At 51.1% G+C, this 21,633-nt stretch overlaps 1 protein-coding gene across 1 annotated transcript; it reads right to left on the bottom strand.

Moving 5' to 3' along the window:
• Window positions 1-8,864: 8,864 nt before the first annotated feature.
• BATF3 (basic leucine zipper ATF-like transcription factor 3) lies at window positions 8,865-21,327 on the bottom strand. Its single transcript, XM_047840774.1, has 3 exons — window positions 21,122-21,327; window positions 18,129-18,233; window positions 8,865-9,349 (listed from the first exon to the last, which is right to left on the bottom strand). The coding sequence occupies exons 1-3, from the start codon at window positions 21,197-21,199 to the stop codon at window positions 9,164-9,166; spliced, it is 369 nt and encodes a 122-aa protein (XP_047696730.1). The 5' UTR covers window positions 21,200-21,327; the 3' UTR covers window positions 8,865-9,163.
• Between the last annotated feature and the right edge of the window lie 306 nt (window positions 21,328-21,633).

Genomic DNA, 21,633 nt, shown 5'->3' with positions numbered 1-21,633 from the left:
GGAGGTGAGAGAGGTTGAGAGAATAATTTCTGCACATCCCACAGAGAGATCCCAGGAAGTCAGAGCCCAGGAGGCAGTGCCAGAGATGGGCAAACGCCAGCCACCCTTTAAGCTCCGGGGTCGGGGCAGGGGGCCCTACTGGTGAGAAACGTGCTCTCTGGGCGTTGATTAGTTGAACAGACACTGAGTCTTAGGCTCTGAGCAAGTACAAAGCCATTTTCTCCATGGTTTTGCTGCCTGTGGTGGCAGTGTTACTTAGCATGGACTTCATTAGCCCCTTGGTTTAGAATTTCATCATCAAGTCTGTCAGGTTCCAGGATCCCACTCTGATGATTCTTCTGAAGAGACTTTAATGAAGGTACAATTTACAGGGATGTGGGCAGGACTTGGGGGAACCAACAAGGGATGTTGAGGCAGCTGAGGGATTTCATCAGTGGGAAGCTGTTACCACCTCTACGCCTGAAGGGGCAGAGGGAGAGGACGGTACCACTGAGGCCCAGGGCAAATGAGCTGTGCAGGAGGGGTTGCCAGTGCAGGAGAAGCTATAGTCACAGAGGAAGCAGCCACTGCCAGAATGAAGGCTCCAAACCAGGAGGGACAAGGAAGAAATAGCCTGCCAATCTCTCCCTGCTTTCACTCTCCGGCCTCCTCCCGGTGCCTCTCATGGGTCAACACCAGTTGGAAACTAGCCATCAGGGGAGCACGGGGTGAAGGATGGAGGGATCAGCCTGCAGACACAAAGGAGGAAGAGAAGAGTGGGGAATGGATCAGGTGTATGGGTTTAGGGGACAAGCGAGATACACCAGTACAACCACATTCCCCAACACAGCCTGTGTGAGGCAGTGGCTTGGGTAACTCTGTGGAAGGGGCCGAAAAGCCACACCACAGGAAGTCAAGATACTTGGATTCCTGACAGGCCTGACCATGCCACGCACAGACTGTCCTCAGCGCCACACTGCTGGCATCCTGGGCTGTGACAGCCTTAGCTGTGAAGAAAGGGAGGTTGGACTATGTGACTCTCAAAGCCTTCCACCGTAGGGACCCTCGACTCTGCCGTCAGCCAGCGTGCTCTCTGGCCAGCACGTTGAGCTGGGCGCTGTGGTGCCTGCTCCCGGGTCTGGTTGCACCTCATGCCCACGGGGCACCCAGCCTGACCAAGGGCAGCGCCGGGGAATCCTGGGACCGGCCAGCATCTGGAACTAGACAGGGTGTTCTCTCTTCCAGAGAACCCTTGGGACGTGCAGAGTCAACCAGGGACTTTCTTAAACGTATTTTTCACTGTGATGAGGTACATTCAAAAAGAAAGAAGAGTGTATTCATCTCCAGAAAGCAACAGCCTCCCAGACCTGTGCTGCTGAGGTCCAGGTTCTATCCCCCCCTGCTCAGTTCCTGATAACTGAAGTTGAAACTTGAGCAGCAAAAGGGAAGTCTCCTGTCTCCTACAGGGTATCAAATCCTGTTTCTACACAGTTTCAGTTCTTAAAGACACAGGATTCCATATTTTCTCAGCCACTATGCTGGAAGGCCAAGAACGTTCGGTGACCACCAACCACATGTGTATGGGCCCCGGGGGGTGAAATTGGAAGGCTTTGAAAAGAGGTCTGCCTATTGGTGAAATGTATCATCACCTTTCTCCTTATTACTATAAAGAAATGGTCTGGGTAAGTGCACAGATTTGCTCAGGCTGACCTGGGGCCCAGTGTGCTTCTAATGCTTTTACTTTCCTAGCTTCCTGCGGTGGAGCTGGGGGCGGGGGGGTGGGGGGGGGGGTGGGGGGGGGAGGAGATGACTCATCGTTTTCTTTTGGAGGTGGGAAGATCTGTGCACCCTGGCTGCCGGTTCACTCCAAGAGTGGCCTCGGGGAGATGCCCGCTCCTTTGATGTACCACAAAATATCCCAGGCTGCTGGAGAACAGCCCGAGGTGCGATGTATTGGAGTCTTGCTGCCTTCTGAGCGTTTATTTGAGAATACACGTTCAGTTATGTGGTAGTTTTGTGGGCTCTGTGGTTTATTAAAGAAGATAGAGGAGGGGGAAAAAAAGAAAGACAAAGAGGGAAATATGAAAAAGAAATGGTGGAACAGGTGTTAGTAAGGGTTTCCAAGCATGCGAAAATACACAATAAAGGGAAAAAGGTGATGAGTCCAGTGGGAGAGAAGACAGGAAAATGTTTCCACAAAGATTCGGTTTAGGACCAAGAAGTTTTCTCACTGAAGTTAGACAACAGAACAGGCAGATACAAGATGCCGTGGAATCTTTCACGCCAGGATCCATTCATTTGGGTATTCACTTATTTAAACAAGCAATAACAATAGAATGGGGTGTGTGCTGTGACCTACAGACAGAGTCAAGGGAAGCGCTTTGTCGGATCACAGAAGACCGTTGGAGAAAATGACATTTAGCATGTGACGTAAAGGATGCTTGGAGTGAAAGGAAAAAATAAGGAGGAGGAACAGGAAATCTGAGGACCTGACTCAGGATAATAGAGCCCCGGACAGCAAAACAGAAGAAATGATCCCAGAGACTCAGGTCCTTGGAGATGGCACTCAATACCAACACACTGCCTGGCTTTTCTCGGAGTCTCTGTCCACATGAGGTGAACACCGCCCAACAACACTAGGGTCATTTGGCCCTGCTTAAAAATAAAGTTCAGGGGCACCTGGGTGGCTCAGTCGGTTGGGCATCCGACTTCAGCTCAGGTCATGATCTCACAGCTTGTGGGTTCGAGCCCCACGTCGGGCTCTGTGCTGACAGCCCAGACCTGGAGCCTGCCTCAGACTCTGTGTCTCCCTCTCTCTCTGCCCCTCCCCTGCTCACGCTCTGTCTCTCTCTCCTTCAAAAATAAATAAACATTAAAAGTAATTAAAAATAAAGTTCAAAAAAAAGGCAAAGTCATGGCTCTTTTTCCAATATGAAAAAACAGGTGTACAAATTTTTACTCATGAAAGTTTAAATAAGATCATAAATATGAAAGGTCATTAACCAATGGGGGAGCTGAGCAGTTATCACCAGTTCAAAAGAGAATCCAAAGAACAGGCATATTTATAGGTCTGGAATATTGACGTGAATGTGCCAGTGGAGGCAAACTGGTTTCTCAAGGAGGAGGGAGGGAGAAAAGTAAATTGACTTCTATGGACAAGACATAATTTGCATGTCTAGAGGTGAGAATTATTTTGCATTGCTACCAATTAACTATAATTTACAGAGTTGTAAAATTGCTCAAAGACACTGAAAATGTCTTAATTAGATAATCTGAGGAGTGTCCTCTAGACAATACATAGTTTTCCTGTGAACTTTCTCCCTACAAGAACCATCTAGTACATTTCATTCCTTTTCTCCTCCAGGCCAGTTGGATTTGTGTATCCAACTCCTCTGTGTACACATGATAAGTACCCCTAAGCAAATATTAAAGACTTAAATAATAATGTTGTAGAACAAATAAAAATATAATTAACTATTTACAACGCTTACATAAAATGGAAGAAAACCTGGAGACTTTTTTCCTGTGTGCTTTCTGGCCCAAACCTCTACCTTCATCGTCATCAACCTATTGCGCTTTCGACATTATGCTTACGAGATGTTTATGAAGCAACTTCACTGCTGATTTACAGGAATCCCTAATTTAAACCAGGCAAATTGACACAGATAAGGAATTATAGGAACAAAGGAAGTAGGTTAGGTCCATGCCCTTAAATGGGGAAACAACACCAAGAAATTCACATTACAAATGAAGTAATATTAAGTGATGGGGGTGCGGAATGGGGGTGAGGGCTTAAATGGAATGAAGACTAAAGAAGGAGCAGCCATTCATTTCATCAATCACTCAGGCAGATATACTTAGTGTTTCCCATGTGCTAGGCACCGAGTTAAGCAACCAGGGATATGTGGCTAAATAACATGATCCCTGTCCTGTGGTTGTTTACAACCTAAGTAAGAGTGTTCCCGGTTCAGACCAGATGGAGAACATCATTAGATCCCCCTCCTCGAACTGAGGCAGGTCTAGAGGTGAGATTTCAGAAGTTATATGATAAGGTGGCCCACTAAGATATGTGCGTGTGTTGGGGGGGGGGGGGGGTGTCTGTCCCTTGCTGGTCCTGGTCCCCCACCCCCACCCACCCCCACACACAGTGGGCACTTAACTACTGATTGTTTAAACAGCAGCTAATTGATAAATTAGTAACAAGTAATCATTGATAGTGTTACTTTTAAGTCACTTTATTATCTACTATTGTAAATAAAGGTATTGGTTTAGTACAATAAATTGATTATTAGAATAAGTAATGAATTACTAATAAAGTTCAATAACCATTAATAATTAGCAAATTTACTGCAATCGTTCGAGAAGTACTGCAAGGTACGTTCACTGGTTCTTTCCACCCTTTTACCTGAGGACGCTGGCCCCCACTGTTATTTCTCCAACTCTCTTACTATGTCAATTTCAGAAAACACTGCCTGGCAAATTGAGCCTCCTGTGGGTTTGTGACATTTGGAAGGTACTTTTTTTGCCTTGCTACTGGTCTAGAGGAAGGACTGCAGAAGTTCTGTGAATACTGGGATGCTCGGGAAACAGTGCTGCTTTCCAGGCCCTGGGCAAAGGCACCTGTTCTGTCCATGATCCAGTGGCCCTAGATTTGGACAGAGCAGAGGGTGGTTTCAGAGCAGAATGGAAGCTTACACCCTGTACGAGGTGACTGAGAACTTAAACCAGTTCAAGAAGAGTCTTGATAATGGATGGATACATAGCCAGTTATTAAGGGAAACCAGGGAAGTTCCAAGTACATCTCTGGACTTTTAGCATGGTGTCTTAGAATGTAAACACTGGACTCTCCCTCACATGTCCCTCAGCATCGTGGTCGGAATTCTGGGCTAGTGGCCTTTTGTCTTATCTGCGATGACATTTCTGATCTTCCTAAGAATATGGGACTAGAAAAGGTCACGCTAGAACACCCAAAAAAGCAGGTGAGCTGCCTCCAGGGCCAGAGTCTGCCCTGCACACAACTCCAGATTTAGGACACGAGTTCTTCAAGCATGCCGCACCAAGTGCATCGGCACCTGCTAAACACAGACTTTCAGTGTGGGTCATGCTAACGGTGGTGATGCCCGAGGCGGCAGAAGTGAATATGTTAATCTCCTCTGTTCCCAAATAGGTAAGTGGGGGCAATCTCATCAAGGTGGTCAGTTTCCAAATGGGCAATCCAGGAAAGTTCCCTTGACTCCAAGCAGGGTTTGCAGACACTCTGGCCGTGGCTAGTTCCACTCTCACCCCTCGAGTTACCTGTCATTATTAGGGGGCTTCCAGCAGCCCATCCCCCTGGGGATTCAGCATACCATCCCCAGGAGCAGGGATGCTTTAGGTTCAGAGCTCAAGGATCCCCATCCCCCTCTTCCCATCCACCTTCCTTTTTTCCCTCTTTTTCTCCTTCCCTCTCTCCGTTCTCCCTTCTTTCTGCTCCCTGGCTCTCATCTGCAAGTCCTCTTGTAGTGGCACTGATGACCCTGCCAGAACTTCCTGGATATCACGAGAGGGAAGCTGTGCCAGTGAGATTCAGGGCCGCCCTTTTCCCTCTAGTTCCTGCTGGGACAGAGCCCACAGCCCTCATCAGTATACTTGGACTGTGGAAACCCTAGCGTTGATGGGAAAGAAGAGAGGGGCTTTTGGGTCTCTCGCTTTCCTGTCCGTTAGAGTCATCATTCTCAACCAAGGTTTGGGGCCAAAATTGGGGCCTGATTCAGTGATGGAAACCCCAAGCTTCAAGGCTGGGCTGGTGCAATACAGGGAGGGATTGCGGACAGGAAGTGGTGTGGCTGCGTGGGTGTGAAGGAAGGGTTTCCTCCCTTCGACACTTTCTATGCTGAAGGGGCCTTTCTCAGACTGCCTCCCTTCCCCCCAGCCCAACAAACAGCCACTTGGAGACGGAATTCAGATGTGAGGCGCCAGCCAGGCAGCGCATACAGCAGAAGTGTGAATACAGCCTAGTAAATCCAGTTTCCAGTAGCTTCTCTACTTCCCTTGTCCCTCCTGGAATAATACTACAGTTTTTCAAGTTTATAGAGAATTTGCTTCTTTCAGAGTAGGAACTGGGGAGCTGAGACAGCCCCTGACATTACCAGGTGGTGGATAGGGGCATTCTTAGCAGCCAAGCTCAGTGAACGTTTGGTTTTCAGAACTCTTGGCACATTGCCAGTTATCCTGGAGGGGACTTGGACCCCAGCACCATGACTCACGACCCTGGGCTTCCCTAGTTTGGCTTCTTTGACTCCAAATTTACTGCTCTGACTTTTGGGCAGCTCCCCCTCAATGAATACACAGCTCAGGGAGGAAGCCCCCTGTGGTTTGGCAGCTAGTTTGAATCAGGATCCTGTTTGTAGACAAAGCAACAAGCACATTGGAGCAGAGAGACTGATCTGGGGGGATTTCGGAGGCACAACTGGAAGGACTTGGTGAACTACCACAGAAGTTTCAATTATGATGTCAAGCAGGTGACAGAGCTCTTTATTAAACAGGTACAAACAGATTGAGAAGCATCTTTGAAAGGAAGAAAATGAGATCGTGAGTCCAGCTGTGAACACGCCGAGTGGGATATGCTTGTGCGATGTTCTCTCGAAGACATGTGACGGGCAGCTGAATATACCTGCCCTCCTGAGAGAGAGCTGGGCTCTGGGTACAGGTGTGAGAGTTATCAGTTTAGGGATAGATAGAGATGGAGACTCCAAGAAGAGGAGTCCCTTCCTACAGTGAAGCAGCAGGTAGACAGGGAGAAATGCAGAAGCTAGCGTCTTCATTTTGGCGGACTAAAGGGAGATAAGACCTGAGATCTGGCCATTAGATTTGGCAGCTTACTGGTGACCTCCGAGTGCGGGGTTCCATTGAGAGGGTGGGAGCAACTGCTAAACCGTACAGCAGAGACTGACAGTCCCCAAATCCGGGTTGTCCGCTCCCTGAGCACCTGGCTGAATTTCAAGCCCCAAAGTCCCGTATGGCTCAGTGAGGCCATGTGACTGAGTTCTGGCTATGGTCTGTGGGCAGAGATGGTGTACTATCACCTCCGAGATAGAACCTGCTCCCCACCATCCTCCCTCGGCCCCTCATCCTCAGTCTCCCAGCCAAAGTCGAGGAGCCAAGAGACCCTAAGGCCCTGGGGGCACAGAGCAACTTCATGGACGGAGATGCCTCTCTAATTTGTCGTGTGGAGCCAGGGTTACTCAGGCCAGGGAGGCCCCAGGCACAAATACCCTGGGGTTAGCAGTTTCGTAGGGGGTGGGGGGAAGCAGCTGGCTGAAAGGCAGTGCCAGTAGGGGTCAGAGCAGATCAGCAGAACCGCTAAAGGGATGTGCAAGCCCGGAGAACGTGGAAGTGCGGCAGGATCCTGCTGAGAGCCAGCCAGAGCGTAAAGTGCTCCCTGCAGGGACAGAAAGTGCTGGAGCTGAAAGACAGCAGCACAAAACACCTGCAGGTACAAGGCACACACTTTGTGTACGTACTCACGGCCACATAGGCGCCTGGGACCCTGACTCTGAGTCTGCCCCTCATGGACAGGCTCACCTGGACTCCACAGTCCTGGCCAGCCTTTTGAGATGCTGACAGAAGGTCATGCCACATGTAGAGACCCCAGTCCCGGCCCGGAGGCACCTCCTGCGGCATGGCTTCAGCCTGATGCTATCACTCTACAGTGGATCAGGAGTCAGACCATCTGGGGTTCCAGCCTGGTTCTGCTCCTCCCTACCTGTGGCTGACCTTGAGCAAGGCCTTTCCCTCACTGCATCTGAGCCCCTTGTCTGCAGAGTGAATGTTATCAGGCTGGATGATTTATAAAATCTCTCATACTAAAAACTTCTGCCATCCCCCCCCCCCCCCAAACGGCTGCATCCAGGAAGATTTGGCCTGGTCCTGCCAGCCAGCAGCGGCCCTGGTCTCTAACGGCAGACTTGGAACGCCTCTGACCAGGGAAACCTGGTCTGACCAGGGAAACCTTGCCGTCTTCAGCCTGCGTGAGTTCCAAGAGACCCGCAGACCTCCAAAAGGCCTGGGGGACAGGGGACCCTTGCCCAGGAGAGAGGAGGCTCTCGAGGAGTGGCCAGTATGAATACTTGCATGAAATCAGCAAGCCTGTCACCCTTGGGAGGGGCTGGTATTCTCTTTTCTTACTTTCTTCTTTTTCAACCATCTACAACAAGGCACCTTCCTTTCCGTTCCCATTTCCTGTGCCCTTTATGATGGGATGGCTCTGCCCTCCACAACTCCCTGGGTCCAGGGAAAAAGAGAGTTGGAAGAGGACCGGGAATCCTCTCCCATTTTGCTTTTCTCGCCAGGCCCACCTTCAACTTGTCTTGGTTCTGCTTTTCCTGAAATAATAATTAGACAGAACTTTTGGAAGGAAATTGCTCTCCTTACCTGCCAAAAATATCTGTGTTTTTAAACTAGGGGACAGATTTCCCCATCCCATTGCTGACTCAGACTAACAGAAAGTAAAAGTGTCCTCTGATCCTACGCCTACGTATGGAACAGGGAGGTGACCCAGGAGTGTCCAGAGCAGTCACGAAAGCTTCCAGGGCCTGGAAGAGAAAATCTGCCTTGACAGTCCAGCAGGGGTTGGGTGCTGACCAAGATGGAGAGCTACCCAAAGCAGGCAGGGGTCACACCCAGCATGACTACCTCGACATCACCCCGGTGGGGTGGCCAGCAAGTTCCAGGCCTCCACAGCTGTCTCCTGCAGCGAGCACAGATATGGCCATGGGGAAGATGACCAGGAGGGGAAAGCAAGACCCAGGAGCCACAAAACCGTGTGAGGAGACAGAAGATGACCTCTCCAGGACGAGGAAACCTATTATATTTCTAAATTCCAAGAAGTTAGCAAAAGATGTCATAACCATCTTTATTATCCAAAATCTACAGGCAATGATTCTGCACAACACGGAACTTATTAGCTGCCAAAGTGGATTCGAGGTGACTCCTGAGGGTGGCCTCCCTGCCTGGATCGGTTCAAGGCTTTGAGAGGTGCCGGCGGGAGCGTCATGCTGAGCCATCTGCTGAGGACGCGGCCAGGAGCTCCGAGAAGGGGACCCGGCCACAGGCCCCCCTGTACACAGATGCGGAGGGAACCCTCCTGCCAGGTGTGAAAATGACCAAGGCTCCTCCTTCAGCAGAGGAGGAGGATCCTCGGGCTTCATCGGGGCAGGCAGCCGGCCACGGGGTCCGGCCGCGGCACCGGCACAAAGTTCATGGGGCACAGCAGCAGTGGGCACATCTTCTCGTGCTCCTTCAGGGCCTCGCTCAGCTGCTGCAGCTCCGCGGTCAGCTTCCCGATCTCTCTCCGCAGCACAGTGTTCTCCTGCTCCAGGCACTCATACTCCTGCACAGACAAGGAGAACGGGGAAAATGGTTTCTGCGAGCACACTCCCTTCGCTTGATGCTTCGCTCTTCCCCAGGAACGCTTCCTCGCTAACTGAGCCCCCTTCCACCGCTCTTAGTGGTTCCTTGTTAGCTTCACGTTTCTCTCCTCCCACCAGGATGCAAGGTTGGTGAGGGTGGGGCTTTGCTTTTTGAATCAGCTTTATGGAGATATGATTTATATCAAATAACACACACCTGTTGTAAGGATGTATATAATTCAATGAGTTTTGGCAAATTAAACGTTGGTCGAGAGAACGTTTCCATCACTCCTAAAAGTTCCCTCAGGGTCCCCATTGCAGCCAGCCTCTCCTCCCCCAACTGCTGAGTTGCCTTCTCAAGATCTCTGTTGTGGTCACTGCTGTGGCCCCAGCACCTGGAACAGTGCCTGGAACATAACAGATGTTTGCTGGCTGCATGAGTAAATGAATAAAAATACCCCTTGCCTTGGTTTCGCCCCAACACTGTTAAGTTTCCATTATACCAGAGTTTGCAGAGGCTTAGACCTGGAGGGGGGTCTAGAGACCCCTCAGCCCAACCCACACAATGCAGAAACCGGACATGCAACTTGTGCTGGGCCTTCTCTTCTTCAAAGGGCAGTCCCTGCCATTTCCACGCTGGTCTATTAGAAAGCTCGTCTTTGTGCCGATCCAAAATCTCTCTCTCTCCTTCAGACCCACCTATTGGGCTTGGTTCCACCTTATGGAACCACACAGAGTAAATTCAATACTTTTTCAACATCACAGTTCTTGAAATATTAGGAGACAGCCCCATACCACTTCCCCTTAGGTATTCTCTCAGCTCAACTGTCTCAGGTCCCCTGAGCTCCTTGGGTTTTAGGGCTTCTGGTCCTTCTGCCCTCCTGGAGGTCATCCCAACACACACTGCAATTTGCCAGGATCTCGGAGAAAAACGCCATACCCAAAACAGTACATGATTCTGCAGGTGGCCTGCCCATGCAGAGGGCAGATGCTTGGAGGTGGCCCACCCTGGGGCTGGGCCCAAGCCTGCAGCCCCCTCACTCTGGGGATTCTCCCTGAGTTTGCGGAGAGGTGCAGGCTTTGTCTGCATCTACTGCTCCTCTGTCTACATCTGGATGATGACTGGTGTTCTGGAGATGAAAGGTGTGGGCTCTATATCCACTTCTCCTGACTTTCACCCTGTTCACTTGGCATCTTCCAGGTTAGCAAAGTCTTTCTGAATCTTAACGTGTCAGCTCAGGGATCACGATGCCACACAGCTATAAGCTGTCCATTAGCTTGATGAGCAGGTCTTCCTTATCTCCATCCAAGTCATTAGTATGTTCTATAGTATAATTCTCAACCAATGGTAGAGCCCTAGGGCATGCCAGTAGAGACCATCTCAAAGTTGACAATCTTATTTAAATCTTGCTGCAATGTTGTTTACCATGCATTTCCCGGGGTGGGGACCCAACCTTCCCAACCATCACATCTCTTCTTGTACTAGTAACTTTTTTAAAATGTCACTAAAAATGTCTGTTCTTCTTACAGTTCCCTAAAGCACACACAAATTCTCAACTCTGCCCCTTTGCTAATGCTGTTCTCCTCGACTAGACTACCTACCTCCTCTTCTGTGTGGGCCCAGCTCAAGCCTAACACCTCCAGGAAGGCTTCCCTGAGCACAGCACCTAATGGAACCACATCCCTCATTATTATGTGTTCTATTCAATTTTGTATCATATTCAATCTTACTTATACTAAATAAGGTCTCTCCCCAAAGATCAGAAATGTAAGAGCCTCTGCTACCCTCTGCGGTAGCCCCACCTGATGGGCCACAGTGCCCAGTGACGACTCAGCCCCAGTCCTCTGCCTCCTTCTCTCACCTGCTTCCTTCCCCCCTCTAGGTGCCAGAGGGGCTGCACACACAGAGGCCATCTGAGCCTTCCCCAGGCAAGCCCTCAGGATAGTCTGGAATACTCTCCAAGGCCACCAGCTGCACCCCTTCCTCTCACAGGTTATCCTGGGTCAGTCTGGTTTCACTAGCGCACGGGCCCCATTCTGCCCTCAGCCCTCCTCCATGCCTGTCAGCTCCCCTCTGGCCTCTGACAAACTCTAGTCCTGGAGCCTGAATTCAGTCTACAAAGCAGCAACAAGCCCTCTGTGGGCAAGGGGAGGGAAGACAGGACAGTCATCGTGGGAAGCCTGCCTGCAGCAGCAGGGTGACTGGCTGCAGCTCTGTGAGGCACACGTACACACGTGCACACAGGCACACATGTGCACGCACACGCACGCATGCACATGCAGCACAGATGCACGCATGCACACATGCACACACATGCACGCACACACACACACACACACACACACATACACGCTCACGTGCTCCACCCTGCAACTGGAAATGCTCTTCACCTCCAAATAAAATGGAGAATAGATGTGAATGGTTCCAATGAGCTAACATTTAAAAGAATTTTTTTAATGTTTAGTTTTGAGAGAGAGAGAGAGAGACAGAGTGTGAGAGGAGGAGGGGCAGAGAGAGAGGGAGACACAGAATCTGAAGCAGGCTCCAAGCTCTGAGCTGTCAGCACAGAGCCGGATGCGGGGCTTGAACTCATGAACAGTGAGAACATGACCTGAGCCGAAGTCAGACGCTCAACCGACTGAGCCACCCAGGCGCCCCTAATGAGCTAACGTTTTAACTAGATTCCAAAACATAGGAAGATCACTTGCTGTGGGAGAACATTCCAAAGTGTCCTTTTGTATTGTGGCAGGACGCTGTGAGCTTCTGAGTTTTAGCTCCAGAAGCCATGAAGGGCCATGCTGCCTAAAGTCTTCCCAAGGTACAGCTGCCTCCTCTAAACCCCAGCCCAGCAGCCCCCTCATCCGCCTTCTCTGCAGGGACTTTCTCTTCTGGGATTTGACTTTTACTTCTAAACCTGCTGAGGGACTTTCATGGAGCTGAGAGAATAAAAAGAGAAGAAGTCAAGATCTCCAGGTGAGGCCAGCTCAAGAAGAATAAAAGTGGGTGTTACTCATAAATTAATAAATAAATAAATATTTAATAAATCAATAAATAAATATTGAGCAGGTGGAGAGGAGGTATGAGAATGCAGAGAACAAAGGGGAAAGAGTAACACCCACTTTACATGGAGAAGAAAGTACTTGGACTTGACATACGTGAAAATAAGCAAGAACATTAGCCCATTTGTTATTTCCAAAAGATCAGTTTAGCTCAAATCTTGCTGACTTTCGAGACTTTTGCGCAGGAGGGTTGGAGGTCACTGCGCTGCCTTCCCTGGCGTTTCGCAGGACACAGTCGCAAAGCAGAGACCTAAACATTCCCGGCGGCGAAATCTCTGCAAATCCCAGTTCTGCCTCAGAAACGAGACTGTCTGAGGCAGCCATCCTCAACCAGAGCAATCGCGGTGGTCCCCGGGGGACAGGCGGCATGTCTGGAGACAGCTGGGTTGTCACAACTGGACCAGAGGGCGCTACTGCATCCAGTGGGTAGAGGCCAGGGGTGCCACTCGACAGCCTACAGTGCCCAGGACAGCACGCCCCCAGACAAGGACGTATCCAGCCCCAAATGTCAGTAGTGCCAAGGCTGAGGAACCCTGGTCTGGGCATCTAAGAGAGGTTGACTGGGGAACGAGGGGCTGTCTGGGGGCATCCAGGGTCCAGGATTAAAAAAAAACAACAACTGACAAGCTACTGTGGGTACCAGGAACCAGAGAGGAAAACAGAGGCAGGAAGTAGATGAGGGGGAGGAAAAGGCCATCAGGAGGGCACAGCCACACACAGACCCCATTTCACAAGCGAGGAAAGTGAAACTCTGAGAGGCACAGTGACTTTTCCAAGGTCATGCAGACTTGGAACCTGATTTCAAGGTCAAATGCAATCCTCAAGCAAGGACAGCAATTGTGCTTTCACTTGGCAGTGACTGGCCCCAAATTTCCCCGTGGTGGTTACTGGCAGTAAAGGGCTGTGAGGGCTCAGGATTTTACAATGAGCCTATTCCCAAGCCCTAGGTTGATCTCCTTCCCAGAAGAAAGTTAGTGTCATCAGGGAGGGCCGTACAAATTAGTGTCATCATCAGTTTCTAAACCAAGGAGGGACTGACATGAAGCATTCTCTTTGAATATGCAATATCTGAAAAAACCGTGGCAACACAGACCACAACCAAATTGCCTAAGAAATCCGTCAGTTGGTGACATTTGGGGTTCCTGAGGATGGCATCGTCTGCCTTCCTTTTCTGACTCAACGTTCTTTCTCAGTCTTACACCTTCGGATGCCTGGCTCGAACCAGTCTGACCCACTTCTGAGACACTTTTGGCTCGTCGTACAAAGCTGGACCGTTCACTTGGGTCCCTATTTGTGAATGTGGACTCAGGCGTGTGCCTAATGTTCAGAGATGAATAGAGGCTGAAATCCCCATGAGAGGTGTAAGCGCCTTGACGAGATGATTTGAAAAGCCACAGTGAGCGCTGAGGCACACAGACACACGTTAGGAACAGCTTCTCGTCACCACAGTCGGGCTTCCAGCAACCACCTCGCTGAGGGGAAAATTCAGACTGAAGAGTGACTTGAGCCTGTCCCTGGCATGGCCTGCTCCGGCTCTCCCAGCCCTGCCCTCCAGGGAGGCCCAGCCTTGACGGACTGTCCTCCAGCTTTGCAGACGGAGAGCCGGGAGAGGTGGGAGGTGGCCCAGAGGCTCCTGGGAGCTGGGACTGGAGGAGGTTTCTCAGGTGTTGGAGGTAAGAGACTCCAGTGAGTGAACAAGGTGGGCAGGAGAGAAAGGTGGGAATTTTAGACGAGCTCTAAATACTCCCCTTCGTGGTATTCAAGAAAGGCAAATAAAGATCTCGAGTGACTTTGAGATACGCAGCAATGCTACCCCACAGTATGGGACAGAGGAAGGACCGAGTAAAGCCCTCTTCATGGGCTAATCTCCCCAGGGAGTGACAGGCAGCCACGGCTACCAAGTGCTGCTTTCTGCACCCCTTAGTGTCTCCTAGAGAGGGGCCTGGTCCCAGGTTTGAAGAGGCTTCTGAGAAACGTGTCCGGCTCTCACTTTCCTGTCCTTCACGTGGCCTGGAGCCCGAGGGGGCCTGAAGGGCTCTTCTGCCACAACCCAGAGCAGCCCGCTAGGTGCTCTGCCCTCAGCTCACTCACCGGAGCACAACAAAGCTATTCTTTACCGCAGTTTTTAACCAGATATCCCACCCTCAATATGTAGACTTTTTTCAAAGTTTAAAAAAGTACTTTTTTTTTTTTACTATATTTACTTTTGTTTTCTTGTCTTGTTCTATTTTATTTTGTTTTGCTATGTTTGCCCTGCAGAACATAGACCCCTGCACACAGCTGTGCTGCCCTCCATGGGAGGAATTAACAGCGGAGACAGAATTCATGTGCTACCCTTCGGTCCAAAGAAGACATTCCTCTTCTACAGTGAGACTGGGATGTATTTCCATTTTCCTGAGCCAGCCACCTGCTCCCCCACACACCCTCTTGTGACCAATAACACTTGTGTGTAGCTAGTGACAGTAAAGTTAAGGGCTACAGCTTGGGGATCTGTGCATGGGTGGAGCCACTGTCCTGGCCTCCTTGACACTGTGTTTCTCAGAAAGACTGTCCTTGATGAGGTGATCTGCTAGTGGTACTTAAACCGGAACTACTCTTTGGCTCCACAGAGACAGAGAAGGGAGTGCTCTCCCATGGAAGGGCTGGGTTTCACATCAGTTATACCCATTTCCCAAAAGAGCACCTGGCACAATTGGTCATGTGACACAGTATAGGGACAGCAGAAGAGGCTAGGTGAACAGAAAGGCCCTCCACAGTATAAGGGCCTCCCAAAGAGGTCGACATCCATCCCCTGGAGCCTGTGAACATGTTACCTTACATGACAAAAAGGACTTTGGAGGTGTGATTAAGAATCTGAACTTGGGGAGGGGCGTCTGGGTGGCTCAGTCAGTTAAGCATTCGACTCTTGATTTCCGCTCAGGTCATGATCTCACAGTTCATGAGTTCAAACCCTGCGTCAGGCTCTACATTGACAGCATGGAGCCTGCTTGGGATTCTCTGTCTCCCTTGTTCTCTGCCCCTCCCCAACTCATGCGTACATACGCCCTCTCTCTTTCTCTCTCTCTCTCTCTCTCTCTCTCTCTCTCTCTCTCTCTCAAAAGAAATAAACATTAAGAACAAAAAGAATCTGAACATGAGGAGATGATCCTGGATTATGCAGGTGGACCCAATGTAATCATAAGGGTCCTTATAAGTGAAAGAAGAAGTCATGAGTCAGATGACAATGGAAACAGTATCAGAGTAATATAGCATGAAAGAAGCTTAACTAGCCAGTGCTGGCTTTGAAGGTGGAAGGGACCACAAGCAAGAGAACACAGAAGCCTCTAGAAGCCAGCAAGGGCAAGGAAATGGATTCTTCCCTGCAGCCTCCGGAAAGAATACAGCACCTCTGGACACCTTGATTTGAGCCCCGTGAGACCCATTCCAGACAGATGACGTCCAAAATTGTAAGATAATAAACCTGTGTTGTGGTAAGGCAACCGAATTTGTCATAATTTGTTACCGAGGCCACCGGAAATGAGCTACTTTCCTTGAAAACTCCTATGCTTCCCAAAACAGGAATGAGATCTTACTCCTCTCCTTGTGACCCAGCAGCAACGCCTTGGCCATGGTAGAGCTTCACAAATATTTGGGGAAGGTCCTGTCCAAGTCGCTCACTCACAACCACACACATAGTTACTTGGGACTTACAACAGAGTGTCCCCTAGTGTTTTCTTAAGTGAATGCACCTGGCTTGGACGAGAAGCTTCTTGAGGGGAAGAACCCTCGCTGTTTGGCTGGCACATGTGGTCTGAACACAGGACCATGCACTAACTGAGCCGAAAGTGCCCTCTGGGGTTATCTGGTAACACGACGCTAGACCCAAGACTGCTTCGGCAGCAAAGGGGAAGGAAGAAAGCACTCAAAGGACATTCCAACTCTTCTGGGGGAAGTTTCCAGGATTAATACAGGCTGGGAAGGACCTTCCCTGACCCTCATCTGAAGACCCTCTCTCTTTTTAGGGCCCAGCCTTCCTGCTCCCGGGAAAGAGTCTAACGTGTCATTTATGCCCACTGTGAATTTATACCAGTGGGTCACCTCTCCCTGGAGTACGTGCATCCTCAATCTGTTCTCGGTTCACTGTGAAAGGGTTTCCAGAGATTGCTGTCCTCCCCCCCCCCCCAATATACCTCGGTCAGCTATGCCGTCAGTGCCCCTAGACTCGCCTTGTGGAGACAAGCTGTGGCAAGAGAGCAGGCGGGGAAACATTAAACTAAAATCCCCAATTACTTGCACCAACTCTGTGTATAGACGAGAGTTCAGAACTGTCACCAATTCTTTGCACAGGCCCTCGGATGCTTGCGAGGCCAGTTCCTGATATGGGGCAGTTCCCAATCCTGGCTATGAGATTATGTGGGATAGAGAGTGGAGAGCAATGGAAGAGTTTAGGATAAGTCCCAGGTTCCTGATGTGGGTGATGAGAAAGGTGGTTAGCTCTATTAACTGCAATTGAAGACAGTGAGAAGAGAGTCTCAGGGTGAACACACACTGTCACAGCCATGTTGCATCCAAGCAGCCTACAGCAGACCCACTTGGAGACATCTAAGCAGACTTTCGAGATATGGGGTCGAGGTCCTGCGACTGAGGTCTTGCCTGGAGCAATCAATGTGGGGAGCTGATGCTGAGAGAACAGATTAATAGATCAAATCTTCCAGGATGGGAAGGAAAAAGGGCAGAGTCTGAAAGCCCAGTCAACACCAACATTTAAGAAAACAGGCAGAGGGAGAAAAGGTAGTGAAGAAACTGAGAAGAAAGGTGGTTAAGAGGGTCAAGTGGGAAGTGTGGTCTTTTGGAAGCTAAAGACTTTGAGGAAGGTCTCAAGGAGGGAAGGGTTAGGGAGCCTGGGTGGCTCTCAGTCGGCTAAGCATCTGACTTCGGCTTAGGTCACGATCTCATGGTTCATGGGTTCGAGCCCCACATCGGGCTGTCTGCTGTCAGCTCAGAGCCTGGAGCCAGCTTCGGATTCTGTGTCTCCCTCTCTCTCTGTTCCTCCCCCGCTTGCGTGCACTCTTTCTCTCTCTCAAAAATAAACATTTAAAAATCTATTTTAAAAAAAGGACAGAGTCAATGGTGTCAAATGTTCCAGCAAGGTCATGGTTGATGAGACTAGAAACAGGCCTCTGGATCAGGCAGTGCCAGGGCACTAGTGGCCTCAGTGGGAGCAGCTTCCATAGGAAGGGTGCGTGTGTGTGTGTGTGTGTGTGTGTGTGTGTGTGTGTGTGTGTGTGTGTATGCGTGCAGGTACCTTGGGTGGGGAGGGAGCAGTAGAAACAATATCACATGGGACTGGAGAATAAATAGAACTGAAGGCGTGGAGAGAGCAGGTCTCTCTTTAAGGAGCAGGGAAGTGAGGAAGGAAAGAAATGAAGTGGGGTGGTAGCTTGAAAAGGAATTGGGATCAAGAGGAAGTTTTGTTTTATTTTGTTTTGATTTATAATGAAAGAAATCGAGAGTGAGGAACAACCAGTGGACGAGGGAGAAAGCAAGATGTCGGCGAGTGAAGAATCAGAACACTGGGCTGAAGGACGCAGCGGAATTAGACTTGTGTGTCCAAATCGGTGATGACCAGGACATGACCTTGGGGCCGCCACCACAGGGCAAGGGCAGAAGGTGGCTCCTCTCCGTGGCCTTAATGTGGCTCTGCCCCAATCACAGGCTCACCTCATGGAGTTTGTCAGCCTTCTGGGTCTGCTTCTTCCGACTTCTCTGAGCAGCAACTCGGTTTTTTTCTCTCCTTCGGACCTTCCGGTCATCGTCCTCCGGACTCTGGGGGGAAATGTCTGGTCAGGTGCGCTGTCCAGGCCCCTTGCCTCACCCTCCTCAGCCTTGCCTCTTTCCTCTGCATGGCTCATGGAGCTTCCCCGTTTTACCTGCAGTCACAGCAGAGGACCTGCTGCTCACCGCGTGCCGTGGCTGAGCTTAGCTGCCAACCCCCGTGACCACCCTGACAAATGTGTGGTGTGACCGCCATTTAACAGACGAGGAATAAGAAACTCAGAGAGGTTAAGGAACTTGCTCCAGGTATAACAGCTAGTAAGCGGGTAAGTGGGAAGTGGAACTCAGGTCTGTTGGACTCCAAACCAACGTTCATAAACCTCTACCCCACAGGGTGTGTGCCTGGAAGAGGTGTGGTGTCAACGTTGTCCATCTGAGGACAGGAAAGGCAGAAGGCATCTGTCTGGAAACTGCCACGTGCGAGGTCTGACGCCACCACACAAACAGGTACTTCGATGCGTGCAAATCACATCACGCTTGTAACTACTTGCAACCACACAACTCTGCCAACACACCAGATGATCTTAAACACCACAGACAATATGCTCATTTGAACAATGCTTGATGGCCATTTTGTTCCACGGGTCAGAGTGAATCAGAAAGCAGACTGATGATGTGTCTTGAGAGCTCTTAGCGCTCTGTATGAGATTTAACCAAACCGAGTCAAATCCTTTAAGAGTTATCCTGAAACAGGCAGGCTCACAAAATGCACCTACCAAGGTAAAAACATCTCAGTTATACAAAAAACATGGAGAAGTAGAGACTCTTTGCCTTCCAGAACCCTGTGAGAAGGTACCAAGCGGGGGGAGCGGGGGGGGGGGGGGGAGTATGCTACCTTTAAACAGTTTAAAAGCTAAGAGGTTAGTTAGTAGGATACAAACACAGGAAAGCTACTCAATTATTAATATTATTGGGAAGCAAACATTAATATAAAATAATGGGTAACTGCAGTTATCATTTTATATGGTCTTGTATTCCAATATGAGAGACATATGTTTCCCCCCAAGTTCCAGTGGGTAAAGAATTTCCAGTATATGGAAGAATCTAAGTCTACAGAAGGACACAAACAGCACACATAAATAACAAATGGACGCGGTCTGAAGGTAGTGCTTAAGGGAACAGGCACAAGGGGTCAAAGCATAGTTTTTTAGAGGCAAAGAAGTCTTGGTAAACATAACCAGAACACCACATGGGCAAAATGTGGTGTACAGGACAGACTTTCAGCTTAGAAATACGTGGCTCCTGGTTTTGTCTCTTGCTGTCATTATAGCCTGGGGGAAAGGGCTTACATTCTCTGAATGTTCAGTTTTCTCATTTATTGTAAGTGTGAGTCATTCATTGTTTCACTAAGTATTAAATGAGTACCTGCCATGTGCCAGGCACTGTTTTAGGCACTAGAGAGACATGCCCTGAACAACTGATGGGTAATCACTGCAGCAATCATTCTAACAGCCTAACGCCTGGAACGAGCATAGGACAAAATGAGATTTTATCCTAAAGCTCCCAGCACATGGTACGCCCTCAGCAACCTCTGTAGAGGTCGCTGCTATTTTTGAATTCCCCATAGTGCTTGTCACCAAATCACGCCTTTTTGTCCGCAATCAAAAAGTCACAGGGCACAGGGAAGCAGCCTGTGTCCTGCCCTCTGGGAGGGGACACTCTATACCTATCCATATGCTCACACCTGACAACCCAGCAGTAACATTTAATCAAAACAGAAAGGAGAGCAAAGTGTTGAGACAGCCATCAACTATTAACCATATCTTTTTTTTTTTTTTTTTAATTTTTTTTTTTCAACGTTTATTTATTTTTGGGACAGAGAGAGACAGAGCATGAACGGGGGAGGGGCAGAGAGAGAGGGAGACACAGAATCGGAAACAGGCTCCAGGCTCTGAGCCATCAGCCCAGAGCCCGACGCGGGGCTCGAACTCACGAACCGCGAGATCGTGACCTGGCTGAAGTCGGACGCTTAACCGACTGCGCCACCCAGGCGCCCCTATTAACCATATCTTAATTAATCCTCATAAAAATCACGAGAGGTTATTATTATATTCATTTTACGGGGGGGGGGGGAACTGAGGCTCGAAGATGTTAAGCAAAATGCCCGAGGCTACTCAGCGTGCGTGTGGTAAAACCGAGGTCCTCTTGAGAGCCACCTGATGACACCGTGTACCAGGCATCAAATTGGGAAGGGGAGCATACCAATGAGTGGGAAGTTCTCTGATGGCCATCCCCGCGGGCAACCTCGTCTCAGATTCCTAAGTACACAGTTGTAAATGTGGCCCAGGACAGCACAGAGGACTGGATGGGGGCCGAGGGGTTTCCACCAGCGCTGGGGCTGGAGTCCGCCCACCGCGGGCCCCCACCCCGCACCCTCAGGCACGGGTCTTGAGTTCCCCATTCGGACCGTAGATGTTGGAAGTGCCTGGACACGAGCTGCCCCTTCGGGCTGAATTTCCCCTCTGCGCACCCTGGCGCCCGGGAAGGGCCACGCGCGCCGGCGGTGGGGTGGCAGCGGGCGCCAGCGCAAGGATGGCGACACCGGGACAGCGCGGATCCCACGTGCGGGGAAACGTGGGCCGTGCCTGGGTCCCCGCGCCCTCCAGTCTCTCCGCTTCCCGGGCCACAAGAGACGGGTCACCATTCCGGACGCCGCGGGCACCGTGCGTGAGCGGAGGACCGCCGGACAGAGGCGCACGCCGGGGGGCCCTGGACCCACCCCACGCCCCCACTCCTGCCGGTCGCTGGCTCCCGCAGTGCCTTCCACCCCGACACTCAGCGGTCACCACTCCAGAACCCCAGACCCACCCACCTCCGCGTGCCCCTCGGCGCCCCCATCCCCGCAGGCCCGCGGACCTCCCTGAGCCTCCTTCAACTACCTGCGGCTGCGGCTGGTTCCCGGGCGCCGAGACGCTCCTCTGCAGGACGCTGCCGGCCGCCGGGAGCACTTGCGACATGCCGGGCGCTCCTCCGGCCCGCCCCGCCCCGCAGCCTCGCGGAGGAGCGGCCGCGCGGCCCGCCGCCCCCTGCACGCGGGGCGCTGCCTAGCGGCACTCTCTGGCCGCCCGCATCCGCGCGCCCCCGCACCTGCCGGCCGCCGCCCTCCGCCCCGCCCCCTCGGGCTTCCCGCTCTCCCGGCGCGTGCGGCCGCCGCGCGCCGCCAGGGTTTCCCCGCCCCCGGCCCGGGCCGCTGGCCTGCGCGTCGCGGAGTCTGCCCGCCCCTCCCGCTCCCACCCCCGCCCCGTTTCCTCCTCTCCCCGCCCTCTCGCCGCACCTCGGGGTCCCAAATCCCACCCCTGCGGCGGCTTTCCGCTGGGCCCCGGCACTTCGTGGAAGTCACGTGGTAGCTTGGAAACCCGGGAGGGAACGCGAAGCCCACCCACGAGGGGCG

The sequence above is a fragment of the Prionailurus viverrinus genome, chromosome F1 (genome assembly GCF_022837055.1).
Source record: "Prionailurus viverrinus isolate Anna chromosome F1, UM_Priviv_1.0, whole genome shotgun sequence".
In the NCBI taxonomy this organism is placed as follows: Eukaryota; Metazoa; Chordata; class Mammalia; order Carnivora; family Felidae; genus Prionailurus; species Prionailurus viverrinus.
The sequence above is the reverse complement of the archived record's forward strand: the minus strand, read 5'-3'. Positions and strand labels throughout refer to the sequence as shown.

What these genes read in the sequence shown, in the direction of transcription:
- BATF3 (XM_047840774.1), bottom strand. Translation starts at nt 21,199, where the DNA reads ATGTCGCAAGTGCTCCCGGCGGCCGGCAGCGTCCTGCAGAGGAGCGTC. An exon ending in GGAACCAGCCGCAGCCGCAG is followed by an intron (nt 18,234 to 21,121) that starts GTAGTTGAAGGA and finishes ATTTCCCCCCAG; the next exon opens with AGTCCGGAGGACGATGACCG. An exon ending in AGGCTGACAAACTCCATGAG is followed by an intron (nt 9,350 to 18,128) that starts GTGAGCCTGTGA and finishes TTGTCTGTGCAG; the next exon opens with GAGTATGAGTGCCTGGAGCA.